Raw genomic sequence first — 21,762 nt, forward strand, 5'->3', positions numbered from 1 at the left:
ACAGCCACAGGCATGGGCAATCCGTACCCCACCCCACCACTCCTCTCTCAAACCAGGAAGCTGCATTTAGATCAGCGCTGCTCAATCGCAGCAGCTTTAAGATGTGTGGACTTCAACTCCCAGAATTCCCCAGCCATCTAGCTATGCTAAACTAAGCTATGCTGGCTGGAGAGTTCTGGGAGTTGAAGTCCACACAATCGAAAGTTGCTGAGATTGAGAAACACAGATGTAGATTATTTAGAAAACCTTTGAACGCCTCAGATCCTAGGAAGAAGAGGCGGCGGGGGTGGGTGGGGTAGGACCCTGTGCTGGGGATCCTCTGTCAATGCCTTCTTCTGGCAAAAAAGTTTAAAAAATCTGGTTTATTTCTGGTACCTTGGGGGGGACACATCCACCCTTTCTTGGCAGTAAAAAAAGAAGCAGTTTGCCACTGACATCTGCAAAGCTCCCCCAATTCCCAGGCTAGTCTTGGGATTTCCTTGTGGTCCCCCATCCATCAGCTCCAATTCCACTGAACTGTTTTGGAGATCAACCGAGCTGCTTTCCCCGCCTGGGGCTCTTTTCTGCCAAAGGTTGCTCCAAATCCAGGCAACGCCAGCCACCAATTTGGAAGCTGCGACCCAGAGTTTCCCGGTTGAGGTGCTTGCTGCAAAGGAAACTGCTGTGCCCAGCGCAGCTGTTAAAAGGCGAAACCTCGTCCAGAGACGCGTATTTGGACGCAGCCAAATAAGACACACCCTGAAATGTATTTTTTTTTCCGCCCTTTTGTTAACGCGTGCCACCTTCCCCTGGGTCGCATCCCCACCCATGTCCACGAAGCCCGCCCATCTCTTCTCCGCATCCTCGCCCAACGGGGGGTGGAGAAGGAAATAAAACCTGATTTTGGCCTTTGGGAATTCAGGGAGGCCAACCTTGGCGGCCCTTTTTGCCGGCTGCCGCCATCCTTAAGCAGGCGGCTTCCAGATGCGTGCGATTCCCATTCCCTGCCCGGCCGGGGAGGATAGCCATTGGAGTCCCCTCCCGTCTGCGGGCGCCAGGTTGGGGCCCGCTGCCGCATATATGCAGGCGTTTTAACCCCTCGAAGTGGGAAATCCGGCTGGACTGCTCGGGCTGCACGTCTGAATAAAGAAATCTCGTATCCATTAATTAAAGGGGGGGGGAAAAAACAAACCAAAACGGTCCGCATCTTTAACCTAGAGCAGGGGTCGGCAACCTCGGCTCTTTTATGACTCGTGGACTTCAACTCCCAGAATTCCTGAGCCAGCATAGCTGGCTCAGGAATTCTGGGAGTTGAAGTCCACGAGTCATAAAAGAGCCGAGGTTGCCGACCCCTGACCTAGAGGACCCCGCGCGCGGTCATACTGACTCCTCCCCGCAAGGGGGCGGGCCCGGCGACTCCTCCAAGCCCCGCCTCCTCTTTATTACTTTATTATTATTCTTCTTCTTCTCCCGGCCCCGCCCAGCCCCGGGCCGCCGTCGCTAAGCGCCGCCCATTATAGGACAGGCGCCGCCCATTACAAGGCGGGCTCCGCCCCTCGCTCTCCCTCCGCCTGGTTCGAACGCTGCTTCGGCGTTCCAGCGGGGAAGCCGCGGCCGTCGGAAGGGAGAGGCAGGAAGCCGCGGGCTGCGGGGACCTGTCGGTCATCTGATCCCGGCCAGAGCAGCGTCCGGCAAGGGGACGAGGAGGGAAGGCAGCCGCCGCCGCCGCCAACCGCGGGAGACCCGCCTGGGCTGGCAGCTGATTCAGCGTCGAGCTCCTTGGCTCCCGTCGCAATGCTTCTTCCTGCAGGCCGCCTTGCGCCCGGCTCTCCTCGCCTCCTTCATTGATTCCTGCGCGGCGGCGGCGTCTTTCCTGCTCCTTCCCTTTGGCCTTTTTTCCCCCTTCTCCTGGCTTCTTTTCTTGGAAAAACACGAGAAGGCCGGGCACTTGGGGAAACTTTGCCATCCTTCCTCTTGGCCAAACCCTTCGTGGGAAACTCCCAACCTGCTTCCTTCCAACCTCGATCGGGTGTGCTGATTTCTCCTCCTCCTCCGTTTCTCCTTACAAAAAAAAAAGAAGCCGATCGGATCGTCATCATCATCATCTTCATCATCACGGCAAGTGGTTTTTTTTCTCTGATGCTGCTGCTGCTGCTTGCACTCCTTTCGATATTGCTGGGCGTTTGTTTTCCGGAGCCAAGCAGATCTTTTTTTTTTTTTTGGAATGGAGGTCTAAATTGTCGCCTCCTTGCTACCCCTTTTCTGGATAGGCTTTAAACAAGAGCTACCTTTTGTGTCCTGCTTTCGTTTTTTAACCAGTCAGGATTATTGCTCGAGGGAGTTGAATCTTGTTCTCTTTTAAAAGCTGGGATTAAAAGACTGAAGAAGAAGAAGACACACGTTTCTTCCTGCCTTTTCCTTTTCCTTTTTTTTGTTGTTGTTCTGTTACAATATTTTCTACACTGGGCGGCTTTTTGGTAAGCCAGGAATTTGGGAAAAATCCCCCCAACCCCCAATTGGCTCAGAAACACTTAACCATTTCTGTCTGTTTCCCTTCTTCCCATGACAAGCGAAGCCAAGATTTTAGTAAACCGTGATTCCGGTATTAGAGGACAAAACTCCAGAACAATCAGCGCACATCCTACAGTTGTTTGGCAGAAGAAAAAAGTGCTTTTGGACACACAAACTGGGCTGTGTTCCTCTGTCATTTGACCTCAAGGGAAGGAAAACGTTTGGAAGGGGGAGGAAAAAAAAAAGTTTTGACATCTTCCCAGCTGAGGCTAAGTTACAAACGTTTCCATGTTCTTTACGGTAACTCTTTGGAGGAAAAGACGGTGAATCCTCGTGGATTGACTCAGTTCCCCTTCTTGGAAATTGTGGGCAATCTTTGGACCCTGTTTGGCCTTGGGAAGCTGTGATGGGGCTGTGAGGCCAAACTGATTTCCCACTGGATCCTGAGGGGCTGAGAGAAAAAGCTCTCCCGGGAGGAACTGAGTGTTAGATAAAAGCAGTGACGGAAGCTGACCCAACACTGTGAATGGCTGCCAAGGATTATGACCACTTGTTTAAATTGCTTATCATCGGAGATTCGGGTAAGAATGCTTGTTGTTTCCTTGTCATTCCATCTTCAATCTTATCTAACGCTGTCCTTCCGTATTTATTAGATTTTTTTTTATCCTGCCTTTAGAACTTGATAAGTAACTCAAGGCAGAGAACATACATAATACAGGTAGTCCTTGACTTACAACAGTTCGTTTAGTGACAGTCCGAAGTTACAACAGCACACTGAAAAAAGTGGCACGACCGTTTTTCACACTTATGACCACTGCGGCATCCTCATGGTCAGGTGATCGAAATTCAGACGCTTTGGCAACTGACTCATATCTGTGACTGTTCCACTGTCCTGGGGTCATGTGATTCCCCTTTTGTGACCTTTTGAGAAGCAGAGTCAATCGGGAAGCCAGATTCGCTTAACAACTTAACAAGTGCAGTGATTCACTTAACAACTGTGGCAAGAAAGGTAGTAAGATGGGGCAACTTAACGAATGTTTTACTTAGCAACAGAAAATTTGGGTTCAATTGTGGCTGTAAGTCGAGAAACACCTGTTCTCTTTTTTCTGCTTGTTTTCCCCACAACAACAACCCTGGGAAGTAGGCTGGGCTGAGAGAAAATGATTGGCCCAAAGTCACCTTAAGTCAAGTGCCTGAGGTAGGACTAGAACTCACATTCTCTTGATTTCTAGGCCAGCATCTTAACCACTATACTAAACTGCCTCTTGCTCGTTCCCCCTCCCCCTCCAAACATTATTTCAACCGTTTTGCTGTCTTTTTTGCACATTTTCAGATCTTCCTAGCACTTTTCATGCTAGACTTATCTGTTACTCTGCCATTTTCATTCTGAACACTTAGCCTGGTTCTTTCCAATTTTTCTGCCTTCGTAGACTTTTATGTCAGTCTTCCATTTTCTTCCTCCAGTTCATTGTGAGCACTTGGGATGGGCTGAATGTGTCCCTCCCTCCATATATAATCTCCTTCTTACCTGTCCTTTATTTTTGTTCTTTTGTTCTTCCCCACCCTTTCTGCCTCACTTTTATTTCTGCAAATATCTCTGGGCAGAATAAAAAACCACACAACTCTGAGAGGAAATCATTGGACCAATGATTTCCTCCTTAATTCTACCTCTCTTCTTGTTCTTCACTACTTTTCAGATACTCTAATTCTCTATAGTAGTGTTTCCCAACCTTAGCAACTTTTAAGATGTCTGGACTTCAATTCCCAGAATTCCCCTCCTTGCATGGAATTCTGGGAGTCCAAACATCTTCAAGTTACCATAGTTAAACACTGCATTACAGACTCCACTGACTTACAGAAAGATCCATTAAATAAGTGAAAGGCTGAATTTTATTTTAATGACATATTAACGGTTTTCTTCAAGACTTAATTCAAATTGTAGAGCTTCCAGCATCCTTTGAGCTCTGGTTTTCTCAACCCTGGAATGTTTTCATTTGGCTTTAGTGATGAGGGAACAATCTTGGTAGTTTTCTTCCTATGTTTTTTATTGTCTTGAGATTGTTGACCTACCATCTCCAAGTGGATGGACTCCCGGCATGCTGGGACTACACAGCCAGACTGACTTTGAATTCTGGGAGTTGAAGTTCAAGTGCATCTGAAACTGAGAATGGCTGCTTATCATTCCTCAAATTGTTTATAATACTATTTCCTGCATTTATTGAATATATAGGTCATTTCCTGGGTAGTTATCTTAAAGCAAAGCACAAATGTACACATAAAAGCTATTGATGCATTATTAACATTTAAGGATGACATTAAAAAACTGAATAGCAAAAAAAAATGTGGGTGGAGTAGCGGGATGGAAAATTAAGATTAAGCAGGATGGGCTTTTTGATTTTCACCCGATTATAACAGCCCTTTCTCAATGGCCATATGTTTCACATCCTGTTATAATCCTGTAGCTCTTTACCTAAGGGTAAGCTGAATTTACTCAAAAGATATTAACTTTTAATCACATACCGCAGGCGTATCCAACCTTTTGCCTTGCCTGGGCCGCATTAAGTGAAGAGGAATTCTTTTGGACTGCATATAAAATATATGATACAGTTAATAAGATGGCTCAGCAGTTAAAGATGCAAATAGATAAATAGGCACCACTTCGGTGGAAAGCTGACAGTGCTCTGTGCACTTCGACGTATAGTCTTGTTGGCCACATGATCATGGAAGCATCTTCGGACAACGCTGACTCTGTTGCCTGAGAAACAGAAATGAGCACCACCCCCTTGAGTTAGACACAGCTGGACACAGGGCCTTATAAATAATATTAAAAGTTTAAGATCTTGTGGGGGCCACATTACTAGCTGTCCAGGGCTGCATGCAGTCTGGGCTGCAGGTTGGCTACCCCCCCCCCGATGTACAGGATTGTAGTGTTGCTTTATTTACATAGTCTTTTCAGCTCTTTAAAGAAAGTTAGAAATTAAAGAAATCAGGCAGGTGATTTGGGGCCTTCCAGAATATCTTAGATTTTGTCCCTCGCCGGCCTCAGCCAGCTTGGCCAAATCCAGAGATGGATTTATAATAGAAAACATCTGGAAAGCAACAGATTGCCTATGTTGGGGCAAAACTGTTTCCATTCAACTCATCTGGTTGAGTCCCATCTTTCGTTTCCCAGGCTGCATTTTGAGCTCTAGTGTTCTTTGGCCATAGCTTAAAAGCTTGGCTTCCTGCTGAAGGTGGGGGCCGCCAGCAGAGAGAACTGGGGGATTCGCTGGGGTGCACCTGCTGTGAAATCGGAGATATTAACGTGGATGTGGAATTCCTCAGTTTAGGATGAATGATTCATACAGATGGTATTGCAGTTTGTAGACACATTGTGGTCTGCCACAAACTGCTGACCTCACACAGCTGCTTGGGAAAATTTGAGAATGAGAATGAGGTGGGAACTTTACCTTCCAGCTGACTCATGACAAAACCAAGAAGTGGAAGTGAAGACTGGTTGAGGCAGACTTGTCCAGTTGAGGCTGACCTGTTCTTCCATTGCTAGCACAAGTAGCCATTGTGTTACAATTATTTGTTTAGTGACCATTCAACAACACTGGGGAAAAAAAGACGATCAGTCATTGCCCTTACAGTATCCCCATGGCCACATGATCAAAATCCTGGCAATTAACATATATTTATGACAGTTGCAGCATTCCAGAGCCATGTAATCACCATTTGTAACACTCTCAGCCAACTTTGGACAACCAAAATCAATGGAGGAAGCTGGATTTGCTTAACAACTGCACGATTCACTTAACTGCAGCGATTCGTTTAACAGCTGAGGCAAAAAATGTAGAAGTGGGCACGACTCCCATAACAATTGCCTTGCTTACAACAGAAATTCTGGAAACAATTGTGGTTGTAAGTTGAGCGCTAGCAGTAGTACAATCGTCCAGAAATCTTTTCCACTGAATTGTCACGGGGGTGTTGCAAACAGAACTGTGGCAGAAATGGATTACTCTTCCTTTGTTATTATATTCTTTTTGAAAAGGCCCCCCACATGATCTTAGCTTCTCTCTCCAGTCAGAAAGCCCAGAGAGATGAAGATTTCAGCGCCTTGCTTTCTCTTTAGGCCCTTTGCAAGTGATGTGGCTTATCTTCTCACTTTAGGATTTTGGGAAGTTTTAATGGCTTCCTCTGTTTGCTTTCTACTCTTGATAAAGCTGATTTTGATGTGGATCAAAGTAAGATTAGTAGAAGCAGCAATCTTGGTATGAGTTCATGCATATTTCAGTGTATTCAAGAATCGGTTTGCTCCAACCTGGCAATCATTTCAATCAATTTTGCAGCTACTAAGATTGTTGGCTGAGCAGGGACAAAAATAGCCAGGGAAATGATTGAAGCCTGGGAAACGGGCTCCTTGTCAATCAATATGAGTACTGATTTACCACCAGGTTATCAGTTATTTAAGAGCCTTTGGCAGCATATGGAAACAACAGCCAATGACTTAATATTCTCCCATCAACATCCAATCAATAACTAAAAAGCCACACACAACCAGGCACTACATAAATACTACACATAGAATAACCCAAAGCACACATTCTGCTAGAGAGAAGTTCCCTGAGGATGGACTCCACCATAAGTCTGAAAGCTCGAAAAAATAAACCTCTGGTCCCGTTTACTGACCCAAATTTGATCCTGCAGTATTATCCCGGGACACGTATATTTGCCTTTATTCATGAAGAAATTGATTCATGATACAGTAGAAATACAAATGAAATCTCCAACAGTTGAAAGTAGATGCTGGCTGCAGAAGAGAGAAAAGTTGATGAAATGATTGATGGATAGATTGGCATGGTAAAAGGCTGGTGCAAAAAAGGCTGTTGATCTTTGGTGATCACATTTCAGGTTGGTGGTTTTCCTGGGATCTGCTTGGATCAGGTTGCTCCAAGACTTGTCTGATTTACAGCAGATTTTAGGATTTAGATGCCTGTCACGTAGTCATGGCCCTTAGTACAAATAGGCACGCTAAATCAGAGGGACTGGCTAAGAAGTATTCGGGGGCAGAAACAGGTTAACGTTTATTAAAATGTATTCATTGGCAGATGGGGGCGGGGGGGGTGTCTTCTATTCATGTGATAATTCACATAATCAAATCATTATGGGAAGAATGTAAATTGGGTCATCGGCATCAGTTTTCGTTGTTTGCATAATTATGTCATTGTGCTAATCAGTGTGGAAAATTGGTCCGCTCCATGTGAAGGCCATTGAAAGAGTCTGAAAGAGGGCAGATATTTAGAACTTTAAACATGGGCTGGAGGGGATATTTCCTAAGTGGGTCTAAGAAAACAGTTCAGTTTTGGACACCATGATATAAAAAAGATGTTGAGACTCTAGAATGAGTGCAGGGAAGAGCAACAAAGATGATTAGGAGGCTGGAGGCTAAAACATATAAGGAACGGTTGCTGAAATTGGGAACGTCTAGTCCAGGGGTAGGCAACCTTGGCTCTTTTATGACTCGTGGACTTCAGCTCCGAGAATTCCTGAGCCAGCCATGCTGAGGAGAAATGGAGACGTTTCCATGCTGATCCATTCTGGCTCAGGAATTCTGGGAGTTGAAGTCCACAAGTCATAAAAGAGCCAAGGTTGCCTACCCTTGGTCTAGTCTAATGAAGAGAAGGGTGAGGGGTGACATGATAGCAGTGTTCCAATATCTCAGGGGCTGCCACAAAGAAGAGGGAGTCAAGCTATTCTCCAAAGTGCCTGAAAGCAGGACAAGAAGCAATGGATGGAAACTAATCAAGGAGAGAACCAATCTAAAAATAAGGAGAAATTTCTTGACAGAACAATTAACTTTACTTGGAATAGCTTGCCTCTTTTGGTACTGTCCATGGGGAAATTAAAAGACGCTTGCTCCTGGGGAGGAAAGCCATGGCAAATCTAGACAGCACACTAAAAAGCAGAGACATTACCCTGCCAACAAGAGTGCATATAGTCAAGGCTATGGTCTTCCCAGTTGCAATGTATGGCTGTGAAAGCTGGACCATAAGAAAGGCTGAGCGCCAAAGAATTGAAACCTTTGAACTATGGTGCTGGAGAAGACTCCTGCGAGTCCCTTGGACTGCAAGGCGATCAAACCAGTCAGTCCTAGAGGAGATCAACCCTGACTGCTCTTTAGAAGGCCAGATCCTGAAGTTGAAACTCAAATGAGGACCCAGATTGTTGGGGGCAATAAGCTGACTTTGTAATAATGCCGCTTGGGGGTGATGGTGAAAGCCCTAATAAGCAGGCATATACATAGAATGAAGGCTATTGCTAAGCACATTGGTTTGTGCTTAAATTGTAAGCCGCCCTGAGTCTTTGGAGAAAGGGCGAGATATAAATGGGATTAAAAAAAAATACTTTGGCCGCCTAATGAGAAGGAAGGACTCACTGGAGAAGAGCCTAATGCAGGGAAAGGCTGAGGGCAAGAGAAGAAGGGTACGACAGAGAATGAGGTGGCTGGATGGAGTCACTGAAGCAGTAGGCGTGAGCCTAAATGGACTCCAGAAGATGGTAGAGGACAGGAAGGCCTGGAGGAACGTTGTCCATGGGGTCGCGATGGGTCGGACACGACTTCGCAACTAACAACAAGCTTGCCTCTGGAAGTTCTGTTATGACCCAGGTGATCAAGGCGAGGCAGGCCTTTAGAGTCCTTTGTTGTACTTAAGGTGTGTTCTACAAACTGCCCTCCAACGACCAGTAAGGCTCCATCCCATGCTACCCTAAAGGCAGTCAATCCTCAATCCCCCAAACAACAACCCACATATGACCAGCAAAGTCCACAAGGCAAAGTCCAGGCATAAGACAAATGGCAGCCCTCAGGGCAAAAGACAAGGCAAAGGCAGTTCTGAAGGTAAAGCAAAGCAAAGGGCAAAAACAGTCCACAAGGCTAGGGCAAAACAAATGGCAATCCTTCAAGCAAAGACGAAAAGCAGTCCTCGAAGCAAGGTGAAAAGGCCTTGCCTTCAAAGCTGGGGGAGTAGAATCCAAAGCTAACAATTGTTCCTGGCAAAGACTAACACCTCACCGCTTCTCCCAAAGTCATTCCACTCCAGGTGTTCCTTGTGAGGAGGGATGGGGCAACCTTCTCCCGAGTAGCTTTGCAGCCCTTCTCTGGGCTTACCTCCGCTCTCCGTGACCTTGAATTGGTGGAGGAGGCAGCCCTTCCTCATCAGAGGAGATCTGCTGCCTATCAGCACCACTGCCTGTCAGCAGCCGATCCTCCCGTGTCTGGGAAGGCAAGCAGCGCTCTGTCTGGTCAACCACCTCCCCCAGTGCCTGAGGAGACTGGGACAGCAACGTCCTCAACCTCTGGCCTCCCCAAACATGCCAAGGGAGACGTGCCATCCCTGTGAGATGGTCCCGGTTCCAGCTCCTCCTCCTCCTCCTCTGAACCGGGCTCTGATGGGGCCACGACAGTTTTGGGTTCTACATCACTGGAGGTTTTCCAGAAGAGATCAGACAACCATTGGTCTGAAATGGTATAGAGTTTTCTGCTTGAGCAGGAGGTTGGACTAGAAGACCTCCAAGGTCCCTTCCAAATCTGTTGTTTTGCTAATTCAAAACTTAGTTGTTAAAGCTAGAGTGAAATCTGAAGTGGGGTGGCAGCAAGGCTCGATCCTTTTGTACGCTTCCACGTTGGTTCAATTATTTGGGTGAAAAGGTGGGAGAAAGGCTTGCTAAATTTTCAGTTGGAAAAATATGAGTGGGACAGCTCCTGTTCTGGAAAACAATCACTGCAATTCAAAGTATCTTGATAAGTAGATCAGCTGAATAACATCTAGAGCTGAATAACATCTAGTAGTGGCCAATGCAAGACTCTTCCCTCAGGAAACCAAAATAAAATGCACAATTATAAGATGGGAGATAGAGGATCGATAAGAGGATTTGTGGAAAAGATCTCAAAACAGTTGGTGACTGCAAACTGTATATGAGTCAGCAGAGAGAGAAGACTGCAAAAAAAAAGGAACTACAGAGTTTTGCATTGGTCACTACTACTAGGTGGTATTCAGCTCTAGATGTTAGTCAGCTATCTACTTATCAAGATATTTTGAATAAAAGCATCATCCCTGGATCAGTGTATTCTTCACTGATACATAATTCAGTGTTGTTCCTTTCTGGGCCCCATATTTTAAAGATTCAGAGACATTATAGCAGATGCAGGAAAGGGTAAGTCTTCAACTTACGACCACAATTGGGACTGGAATTTTGGTCGAAACTCCTGATGGTCATACATTGAGGCTCCGGGTAACTGAAGCCAATTTTACAACTCTTTTCATGACACTTGTTAAGTGAATCATGTTTGCCATAAGTCCAAATCCATTCTCCTAAATGGGTGCTATTTTTGTCAGAAACAAAAGAAACCAGCAAAAAAAATATGTCACAAATCATGATCATCATCAGAGCATCAAAGATGATCAAGGATCTGGGAGGCTAAACTGTACAAGGAACAGTTAAGGGAACTGGATATGTCTAGTCCAGGGGTAGGCAACCTTGGCTCTTTTATGACTCATGGACTTCAACTCCCAGAATTCCTGAGTCAGCATAGCATAGCTGACTCAGGAATTCTGGAAGTTGAAGTCCATGAGTCATAAAAGAGCCAAGGTTACGTACCCCTGGTCTAGTTTAATGAAGAGAAGGACTAGGGTGACATGAAAACTGTCTTCCAGGAGTTGAAAAGCTGTCACAGAGAAGAGGGGCTCAATCTATTGTCCAAAGCACTTAGAGGGCAGGACAAGAAGTAGTGGATGGAGAATTATCAAAAATGGATCCAACCTGGAACTAAAGAGAAATTTCCTGACAGTAAGAAAATTAATCGGTGGACAGCTTGCCTCCTGAAGTTATGGATGTTCCATCGCTGGAGGTTTTCAAGAAGAGATTGGACGGCCACTTGTCTGGAATGGTATAAGATCTCCTGCTCCAGCAGGGGGTTAGATTAGAAGACCTCCAAGATCCCTTTCAACCCTTTCAACCCAATTCTAAGATCTGGTTTGGCTAGGCCAGGGATAGGCAACCTTGGCTCTTTTATGACTCGTGGACTTCAACTCCCAGAATTCCTGAGCCAGCATGGCTCAGCATGGAAACCTCTCCATTTCTCCTCAGCATGGATGGCTCAGGAATTCTGGGAGTTGAAGTCCACGAGTCATAAAAGAACCAAGGTTGCCTACCCCTGGCAGAAGAGACAAGTAACTGATAGGCCTTGGATAGTCTGTCTTTTGTTACTGTTCCTGAGATGACAATTTTGGGAACTAGTTTCCATATAGATTAGTGATCTAGGATTTGTAGGGGGGAAAAAACCTCCCACTAAATCTTGGCTTAGAATTGTGGGTAACTACAGGTAGTCCTCAAGTTAACAACCATTTTTAGTGAAGGTATAACAGCATTGAAAATAGTGATTAATAATCATTTTTCACACTTAGGTCATGTGTTCACCTTTTGCAACCTTCTGACAAGTAGAGTCAATGCGGAAGCCAGATTCACTTAACAACTGTTATTATTAGCTAACTGCAGTGATTCACTTAACAACTGTAGCAGGAAAGGTTGTAAAATGGGGCAAAACTCACTTCTTCTGTCTTGCTTAAGAATAGAAATTGTGATTGTACATCAAGGAATACCTGTGCCAGATTTTCAGAAACATTTTTATCCCTCATGGTGGAACGATAGTTGTAGAAATCTTGTTAACCAATGTCTTCATCCATTGTGGTGGCCAGCCGCTTACCACAGCCTTTTCAACCTGTTTTCGCTTCAGGTGAATGGACTTCAACTCCCAGAATCCACCAGTGAGCCACACCATTGCTTGAGATAGGACATTGAAGTCCAACCATCTGAAAGTGGCTGAAATCGAGAAAAAATAAAGTTGAAACCCAAGCATCTCTTTGGAGAAAACTCTCCTTGGGGTATATCTCCTTTCATCCCTTGTGAGGCAAGGCTATATGTTACATGAAAAACAATCCAGTGATGGCCTTCATACATAAGCAGGAATCCCAGGTGTAATAAACCCTGAAACTTGAGATAACCTAATTACTTCCATTTTCTTCTTTCTAGTAGGTACTGTGTCATACTAGTGTCAAAGAAGAGAATTTTGTACACCACCTTAGCACAGCTTTGTGGATAGGAGTGCTCAAACAATGAAGCTAGTTAAAATGAAGGCTTGGCTTGTTTTTTTTTGTTTGTTTTTGTTTTGTTTAGGAATCTTGGTTTCCTTGGGTGTGTTTAACCCAGTAGCCTGGTTTTGGGGCATTCTGTGAAGCTTTTCTGTGCCTGGTTATGTCATGTACTGTAAAAATAGAGAAGTTGCACGTATATACATGCAGCTATCTTACATTGTGGGATACAAACTCCACAGATTCCTTTCCTGTTATGTGTTGACGTTTCTTCAGAAGGCTTCCTTGGAGAGGAACAGAGAGGGTTAGAAGAGGGTCATACAGCTGCAAGCTCTTTTCCTCTACTTATTATTTCCCAGCTATCCCACCACCAAGTCTCTTCAAAAAATTAACATGTCAGGAAGATAACAGAGATGGGGTAGATGGAGAACAGCTGCTGTGACCCTTTTTCATTTTAACTGGAGAGTCCTTCTGAAACTTAAATTATCCCAGTGTTGCAGAATGGAACGTTAGGTCAACTTTCCAGCCAGCCAGGCAGCCTTGCCCTTGTTCTAGAGACTCCATTCCTTGACTATTTTCTTAATTTTGTTTTCTGTATGCCTCTAGCAAATTCTTTGCATTCCGTGGCCTTTCAGCTTACTCCCATCTTCATTAAGCCATTTGAGAGGGTTGCTTCTTCACCCCCTTTCTTCTCTTAGAAGTTTGTTCTTCTGCAAACATTTCGTTTCCCCTGAGTCTGCTTGATATTTCTTCTCTCTTGTGGCTCAGTAGCTGTATTTTGGCCTCTTTCCTGGTGGCATTCCTGCTAAATTCAGCGCTAGGAGGAGAATTAGATTTCATGGGTGGCCTTCATCAGTTTGACTAGCTCAATGTATTCTAGCATATTCTCTTCCAGTTTTGTTTTTTCCCCTCTTCTGTCTGTGGCCATTTTCGGTGATGAAGTCTAGAACTTTCGCCTGTAGAAACCCGTCTGCATCTTGAGTTACTTTACAAAATAGATTACCTGCTAACTACATTATGTGAAAAGCCCAAGCCATCTTAGGACAGAATAATTAAAGAGAACAGCCATGCTCAGATGTGGAGGTTGTCTTGATATGCATTCCCTGAAAAGAAATCTGTGTAATAAGTAGCCAGGCTCTACATAGCTCAAGGAAGATGTGATTCACACAGTGCCTATAGAATATGCTGAGTTTGGTTTGCTTTAGCATGTTACATGAACTCAGCTGATTTTTGCATTAGTGCAAGGGTATCCAACCTTGGCAACTTTTTAAGATTTGTGAACTTCAACTCCCAGAATTCCCCAGCCAGAATTCTGGGAGCTGCAAGTCCACAAGTCTTAGAGTTGCCAAGGTTGGACCTCTCTGCCTTTAGTGTGTGGGATGCACTCAGCCAATTCTAGTTTGTCAACAAACCAATAACCAAGGGTAATATATATGTAGAGTAAAAGTGTGCTAAAATTGCAGTTCGGTTGAACGTCATATTGAATGACGTGGAGAGCCAAGAGGCTCCTACAGGAACCAAAGGAAATCAGCTGGCACACAATGGGACCTAGCTGGTTTGTGAAATCTGGGAAGAAAAACAGATTTCCGTCAGTGTGTATATGCTGCATGTGTGGGAGAGGGAGAGAGAAAGAGACGGCCTAGCACGCAGCCAAGATCAGCCAAGAAAGCTTGCGCTGCGGAACTCAGTCTTGGCTTATCTCCCACTGCAGCTTTAGAGACTGGAGATGCAGTTGTATGTATACTCTGCACCTTCGCAGGAAGGGGTCTGGTTCAAGAAGCTGTGAGGAAGGAAAGGAGAAGAACTGGAGAAGTTGATTTCCAGGGTTATGTCAACAGGTGACCTCAGAAGTTGCCAGAGCGGATTTGTGTCCCGTGACATCTGTGGTGCCACCCTTGTTAGGTGTCTCGATTACTTTAAGCCAGAGTATCGAGGTGTGCCTTCCTGCTCGTAACCTTTCAACTTCCTGTTTAGAAGCAAAGTTTTGTGACTACTCAGCATCACACTGATCTAGTTATTATTTATCCTATGTTCTCACCACTGCCTGAGAGTTCACATCCACTGCATGGAAGATAATCTACAATCTCTGATGGTTCTCCCCCCAAAGCTGTACAAGCTTCTCTTCCAATCCTGTGGTTTTCCCCCCTCCTTCTTCTCCTTGTAGTAGGGCACAATAGGTTGAGACAGGAGTGGCCCTTTTTGAATAAATACTCCAAGGTTGTTTGCTTTGGGCGGGAAGCTTCTCAGCGGCTTTGCTGAGGGCCGTCTGTAGCACCAGAGGCTGTTTAAGAAATGATGGGGAGGATTAATCTCTCATTTTGCGTTTGTGTGATTTGTTCCCTTTTGTTTCCTTTCCAGGGGTTGGCAAAAGTAGCCTTCTGCTCCGCTTTGCAGATAACACCTTCTCAGGTAAGGAACTGCCTCCTGTATCAATGATCATTGGATGGGTTGGGAGTCCTGATTCTTGCTGTGCACCGCTGCAATATGAGTCCAGCCCAGTCCAGGTCAAGCATCTTTGGATAAGATGGATTTTTGGCTTTAACATCTCATTTTTAAAAGCAGTTGCAACGTTGCAACTAGAGAAGACTATTTTAATGCAAAGATGCAAAAGAAAAAAAAGGAAAAAAAAGAAAAGAAAAGAAAAAAAAAAGCAGGATAGCTGCGCTGGTCTGTGAAATGCAAAAAAAATCACACTGTCCAAATGGGCAATTAGGAGGAGCCGAAATTCCACAAACAAGCGTGTGAGTTTCCCAGAGATTTTTCTCAGGTCTGTTCCGAAGAATGTAGAGGCTCCCTCCCTGCTTCGTGGCATTTTAATTGGTCACAATAATGATATTGCCCAATTGTGGATTGGGGGTTTAATTTAGCCGGCGTTGTTTTATTCAGTTTTGCTATATAAAAAAGCAGATTTTCCTATCTGCTCTAATTAAACGTGTTTGTGTGCTGATTGTGTTTCCCTGCTAGGGGAATGCTGTAATTGAATACTTGCTGGTTTAAGATTGTATGTCTTTGCAAAGTATTGCAACATGAATTCTTTTCAAAATAAATTCCTTCTCGTTTGTCCCTCCCTCCTGCCGTGGTTGAGTTACTTCTCTCCATTTTATTTGGCTAGTTTTCAGTGTACAAAGTCAGATTGTAATGTAATTTGCCGGTTGGCCAAACTGTTGATTAAATGACCAGGAAAAACCTGCCAAAAATCCAGACTCTATTGATTCTCTCTGCCAAAAAAGCCAACACAGTGCTAGGCTGCATTAACAGAGGGATAGAATCAAGATCACGTGAAGTACTAATACCACTTTACAATGCCTTGGTAAGGCCACACCTGGAATACTGCATCCAGTTTTGGTCACCACAATGTAAAAAAGATGTCGAGACTCTAGAAAGAGTACAGAGAAGAGCAACAAAGATGATTGGGGGACTGGAGACTAAAACATATAGGGAATGGTTGCTGGAATTGGGTATGTGTAGTTTAACGAAGAGAAGGGTGAGGGGTGACATGATAGCAGTGTTCCAATATCTCAGGGGCTGCCCCAAAGAAAGAGGGAGTCAAGCTATTCTCCAAAGCACCTGAAAGCAGGACAAGAAGCAACGGATGGAAACTAGTCAAGGAGAGAAGCAACCTAGAACTAAGGAGAAACTTCCTGACAGTTAGAACAATTAACCAGTGGAACAACCTGCCTCCAGAAGTGGTGAATGCTCCAACACTGGAAGTTTTTAAGAAGAGACTGGCCAGCCATTTGTCTGAAATGGTATAGGGTTTCCTGCGTTAGCAGGGGGTTGGACTAGATGACCACCAAGGTCCCTTCCAACAACAACTTCTTCTTCTTCTTCTTCTTCTTCTTCTTCTTCTTCTTCTTCTTCTTCTTCTTCTTCTTCTTCTTCTTCTTCTTCTTCTTCTTCTTCTTCTTCTTCTTCTTATTATTATTATTATTATTATTATTATTATTATTATTATTATTATTATTATTACATTTATTTTGAGCAAAATTCCTGTATTTTTCCTGTTAGAGATAGGTTGCGCCCATAAGTGATATTAGAATCCTGCAAATTTTAAGAATTATTGTATCTCTTTTTTCCCATTGAGTTATTCAGTGGTCTCAGTAGTCCTCAGGTTAACAACCATTCATTCAGTGGCCATTCCGAGTTACAATGGCACTGGGAAAAATAGTTTACAACTAGTCCTCATGCTTACAACTGTCGCAACATCCTAATGGCCACATGATCAAAATTTGGGTACTTATCAATCCGGGTGTATTTACGACCTTCTGCAGCATCCTGGAATCACGTGAACACTATTTGCAACTTTCCCAGCTGACTTCTAACATGGGTCCTCAACCTTGGCAACTTTTAAGACTTCTGAACTTTAAATCCCAGAATTCCTCAGCCAGCAAAGCTTTGCTGGCTGAGGAGTTCTGGGAGTTGAAGTTCACAAGTCTTAAAGTTGCCAAGGTTGAGGACTCCTGTTCTAACAAGTAAAGTCAATGGGGGAAGATGGATTGGCGTAATGACTGTATGATTTACATAACAACTGCACTGACTCGCTTAACTATGAAAAAAAAAGATGATAAAAATCGGGTGCGACTCTCTTTAACAATCACCTCGCTTTAGAAACAGAAATTCAGCTCCCAACTGAGGTCATAAATTGAGAACTACCTGTCTTTGATCTTTCGTGTGTCACAATGAAATTTCTGACCCTTCACAATCCTATTTTTCCCCCCTTAGTAATAACAAGATTGGATCACGCTTCCATTTGGCAGTAATGTCTCATAAAACTTAGCTTTAATATTTCTGGGTTTGGGCAGCAAAAAGCCTTTTTTTTACTGTTTTCTGATTTCTTTTTATTCTTTCTTCTTTCGTCCCTGTGTCTCTCCAGGTAGCTATATCACAACAATTGGGGTCGATTTCAAGATCCGGACACTAGTGATTAATGGAGAAAGAGTGAAGCTGCAGATCTGGGATACAGCTGGACAGGAACGGTTCAGAACTATTACCTCCACGTAAGTCTAGGACATGAACAGTAGGGCCTGAATACTGAAGAGTGGGGATAAATTGATGAGAGGCCTATGAGAGAGTATTAATTAGCTAGTCAGCAGTAAGCAACCTTTTCACATGATGATCCGCATTTACAATTTTGCAAGGTAAAATAAATAAAAAGTTCAAAAAATTGTGCGAATGTGCTTCCTTAAAAAGCTACCAGATTTTTGATCCAGAAAGAGAAATTATTTTAAAAAGTTGAATACAGGCAGTCCTCGACTTACGACCACAACTGAGCCCAAAATTTCTGTTGCTAAGCAAGACATTTTTTTGAGTTTTGCCCCAATTTACGACCTTTCTTGCCACGGTTGTTAAAGGAATCACTGCAGTTGTCAAGTTAGTTACACGGCTGTTAGGTGAATCTGGCTTCCCCATTGACTTTGCTTGTCAGAAGGTCGCAAAAGGTGATCACATGACTGCGACCGTCGTAAATATGAGTCAGTTGCCAAGCATCCAAATTTTGATCACATGACCATGGGGATGCTGCAACTTATAAAACTGTTATAAGTCATCAGTGCTGTTGTAATTTAGAATGATCACTAAATGAACTGTTGTAAGTTGCGGACTATCTGTACTTGGACAACGTTGTGGGATTCTAGCCATTTTTATTTTTTTTATTATTTTAACGTCGAGGGGGGGGTGTCATCCCTCCTGAGGTTTTATGGACACCTCAGGGCTAATCGCTAAACTAAATGTAACTCTTGGTGCGGCTACAGAACTGCTTCGAAGCCTCTCGCTGAAGGAAGGAGAAAGACAAGAGAATTATTTTCTCCGTTCAAAGTTTATTTTCTTTCGTGCAGGTATTACCGCAACACCCATGGTGTCATCATTGTTTACGATGTGACAAACGCCGAGTCCTTCGTTAATGTCAAACGTTGGCTGCATGAGATTGGGCAAAACTGTGACAATGTGTGCAAGATTTTGGGTGAGTGGTTTTGTTACTGACCTGTCTTCCCCCTCATCTTTCAGTTCAATAACTGAGGTTGTGAGTCCTTGTAATTCTATCACATTACATTGAACCCTGATCGGGCTAATAGAAAATGCATGAAATTTTCTCCAATAGTTTTTATTCATACCAGAGGAAGCAGAGGAAGTAGATTGTGAATACTTCATGGTGTTCCTGCTTGTGAGGTATTTTTCTTATTTCAGGAATATCCAAACTAGAAAAATTATCTTCAGGGGCATTGAGGTTTCGGCCTCTTCACATGTCTGTTCACATGTTTACAATTGCTTAATTCTTCTTGGTTGCTCTAGAAACAAACGTAACTCCAGAGATGTCTCATTGAAGGTTAGCTACGGAAACCTGATAGAGTCTTCATTTATTTATTGCAATAGTAGCATTGCATTTGAGGAAATTATTTGAGTTGCTATGGTTGCACCTAGGAACAGGACAGGCAGTATTGTTTCCATTCTCCTTGCATTTCAGATTATGAAGCGCTGATTTGGCCATTTGAACAAGTTTTTGGTTGGGGAAAAATATTCTACCCTGTCTTGGTATGTTCTTCCTCAACGGAATGTTCCAGCTACTTTATGTTAGAACTACAACTCCCACAATCCTTATGTTAGTTAGGGCTTCTGTAGGCCCTGCCTATTGTTTGTAGTGATAGGAAGAATATTTTACTGAGATACTTTGCAGGGTGATACTGTAGTGGGTCTTTGAGGATTGAAGATAAGCTGCTGGATCCACTAGCTAATGCTTGGCCAAAGCTAATCATCTGAACATTTGTCACATGCCTTTCACTTTGATATGAGCGATGGCTTATGACAAAAAAGCACTGTGATTTGCTGACTGCAGGACAATTCTTTCTTTATCTAATACTGCCAACTATTAAAATCTCTCAGCGGGTTTATAAAAGGGTAAAATAAAATTTCAGCCAAGATATTGGCATAGAACTAAACCCAGTGACTGGGATTCCTAGAGAAGATATGAATTCATTATATTTTTATCTCACCTTTCCCTAAAAACTCAAATGTAACAAAGATGAATATATTGCTTGTAGAAAATTGTCCTAAATAAAATTAAAACTAGGTTGTTTTTTTAAAAATCACATGAATTTACTTGCTTTATCCAAAAGATGAAGAACTAACTGGTCATCTGTTGTGGATTAGAAGGCCAAATAAATATGGAATTTTGGCTTTGCCTATTGCAAAAAATGAGAGACCTTAGTTAGGGTTAATTCTTGCTTTTTTTGCTGCATTGGTCTCTGGTAAGCCAAACCAAAACCCTCTGTCTGCAAATCATTTAACCAAACTATGAATGGCTTGTTACCACAGCCACTCTAGAGTGAAAAGGCAGATTTCTTAACAAGTCGCTCTTCCATCTTAAGCGATTAGTTCACAGAATTACCTTCTTTAGAGTCTTTTCTCCAAAGTGTCAGACAGAAAAAGTACTATTTAAGATTATCTGCTTACCAGTGCCTTTTAAAATGGGACACATCGAAATTGGGGCATTTATTTGGACAACATATGCTATGCCACTGAACTGTGTTTTTTGTGCCAAAATCCTTTTACACACATACAAAAAGAATCACTGCAGAAATCATTAAAAGGAGCCAGGTTGAGCTGCTCAAGATTAGAGAGAGGACTATAGCTTAAAGACAGTCTAATTGGTCTTAAACTGTGATAGGCTCAGAATGAAGACACAGTAGGCCTGAATTATCTGCTACTTGTGCAGAATGTATTCCATAGTATATTAAAGGATTTGGATTGTTGCCGTTGCTCTAATTTGCCTCTTCTCCTATCCTCTCAAATCAGTGGGTAATAAATGTGAGCACCTGTCACGGAAGCAAGTAGAGACAGCTGATGCCCGGCGGTTCAGTGAGCAAATGGGAGTGCGGCTTTTTGAAACCAGCGCTAAGGAGAACCTCAACGTTGAAGAGGTAGAGGCAGAGTTGGTTAGGAGGCCTTCGGTGTTTCAAGAGGGGGCGGCTGGGGCTTTGGGCTGAAAAACAACAACCTGATTTAAGATTGTTCCAATTCCCTTCCCCTCGTATATTCCACCCATAGATGTTCAACGCCATTACCACCATGGTGCTCCGAACGAAACAGGAAAACCTGGCGCGGCGACAACAGCAGAACGAGGTTGTCAAAATCAACAAGCCGAAAAAGAAGCCTTCGGTCAAGAAATGCTGCTGAAGGGACAGCCCCTGTAGATGCCCTTTTCTTTGGGAGGGGCGGGGGGGAAATGATGAACTGTGGGGAGTTGGGTGGGCAAAAAAATAATAATAATCGTGGCTCATGTGATGTTGGGGATGGGGCTTCCGGATCTTGGTCAGAGGGGCAGGAGAACCAGTATGAATCCTCCTAGCCCTGGAATTCTTCTGTTCCCCTTCGTTGGGGAAGTTGCGTTGTGGGGATAGAAAGCCAAATTGAAGCACTGCGTTCCCTGCCTGCTGATAGGTTGGGGTGGCGGTGTAGGTTGTGCTTACAAAAAAGGGGGTGGGAAGTACCGAGCAGCGTTAAAAAAAAAAGTCTACTAAAACAAATTATTAAGGTGATCAAAATAAAGAGGATGTGGGGCGTAGCCGAGCCCAAGGAAATTGTCCCTTCTCCCCACAACTGAAAAACAAAAACAAAACGCCTCTTCTCTTACAGTGATGTCTGCTCATTTGTATTTTATTTCTCCGCTTCTGGTCTGATGGCTGGCTGCTGGAATTGCAGAATGCAACCGATGTTCCAATTCCACTCACGGCATGAATGCTGCAGGCTGAGGGAGGTGGTGGGCATTACGATTATTTTGGGGCAAGCTCCTCCAGGCTCTGTAGCTGTGCCTCAGTTTACATACATAATAATAGGAGGAAGCGGAAGAAACCCAGCAAAACATTTCAGAATTTTCCCAGCCGATAGTATTGGGTTGTTTTTTTTCCCCTTCTCATCTCTCTTTAGCCTTGCTCTGAATAGGAATGGTTTAGGACCAAGCTACGTTGCTCTCCTCTTAGGATTTGGAGAGTTTTCCATCACTTCCATTAGCCCCGTCCTTCAATCCAGATGTGGTGAGAAAATAGCCAACTGTCCACGTGGTGGGTTGGAAAAAAGGACTTTGTAACCTTTGCAGCTACAATTGGAGTACCATTCAGTCATTCATGTTTACCTCCAGAAACAAAGTAAG

General features: G+C 43.8%; 1 protein-coding gene and 1 long non-coding RNA gene across 3 annotated transcripts; one reads left to right on the forward strand and one right to left on the reverse strand.

The window, feature by feature from the left end:
* Nucleotides 1-1,556: 1,556 nt before the first annotated feature.
* On the forward strand, nt 1,557-20,899 carry LOC310648826 (ras-related protein Rab-35-like; the record flags this gene model as incomplete). Of its 2 annotated transcripts, none has more annotated exons than XM_083376883.1 (6): nt 1,557-3,071; nt 14,979-15,029; nt 17,494-17,617; nt 18,455-18,579; nt 20,409-20,533; nt 20,661-20,899. In XM_083376883.1, the coding sequence occupies exons 1-6, from the start codon at nt 3,017-3,019 to the stop codon at nt 20,787-20,789; spliced, it is 609 nt and encodes a 202-aa protein (XP_083233009.1). In that variant the 5' UTR covers nt 1,557-3,016. The 2 variants fall into 2 exon arrangements, with proteins under 2 accessions (XP_083233009.1, XP_083233008.1); XM_083376882.1 differs by having other exon boundaries at nt 20,621-20,806.
* LOC310648570 lies at nt 5,015-7,215 on the reverse strand. The gene is made up of 3 exons (XR_014494109.1): nt 7,162-7,215; nt 5,940-6,085; nt 5,015-5,073 (listed from the first exon to the last, which is right to left on the reverse strand). It is a non-coding gene; the product is annotated as an uncharacterized lncRNA (long non-coding RNA).
* Nucleotides 20,900-21,762: the final 863 nt, after the last annotated feature.

The sequence above is a fragment of the Vipera ursinii genome, assembly GCF_947247035.1.
Source record: "Vipera ursinii genome assembly, chromosome: Z".
Lineage (NCBI taxonomy): Eukaryota > Metazoa > Chordata > Lepidosauria > Squamata > Viperidae > Vipera > Vipera ursinii.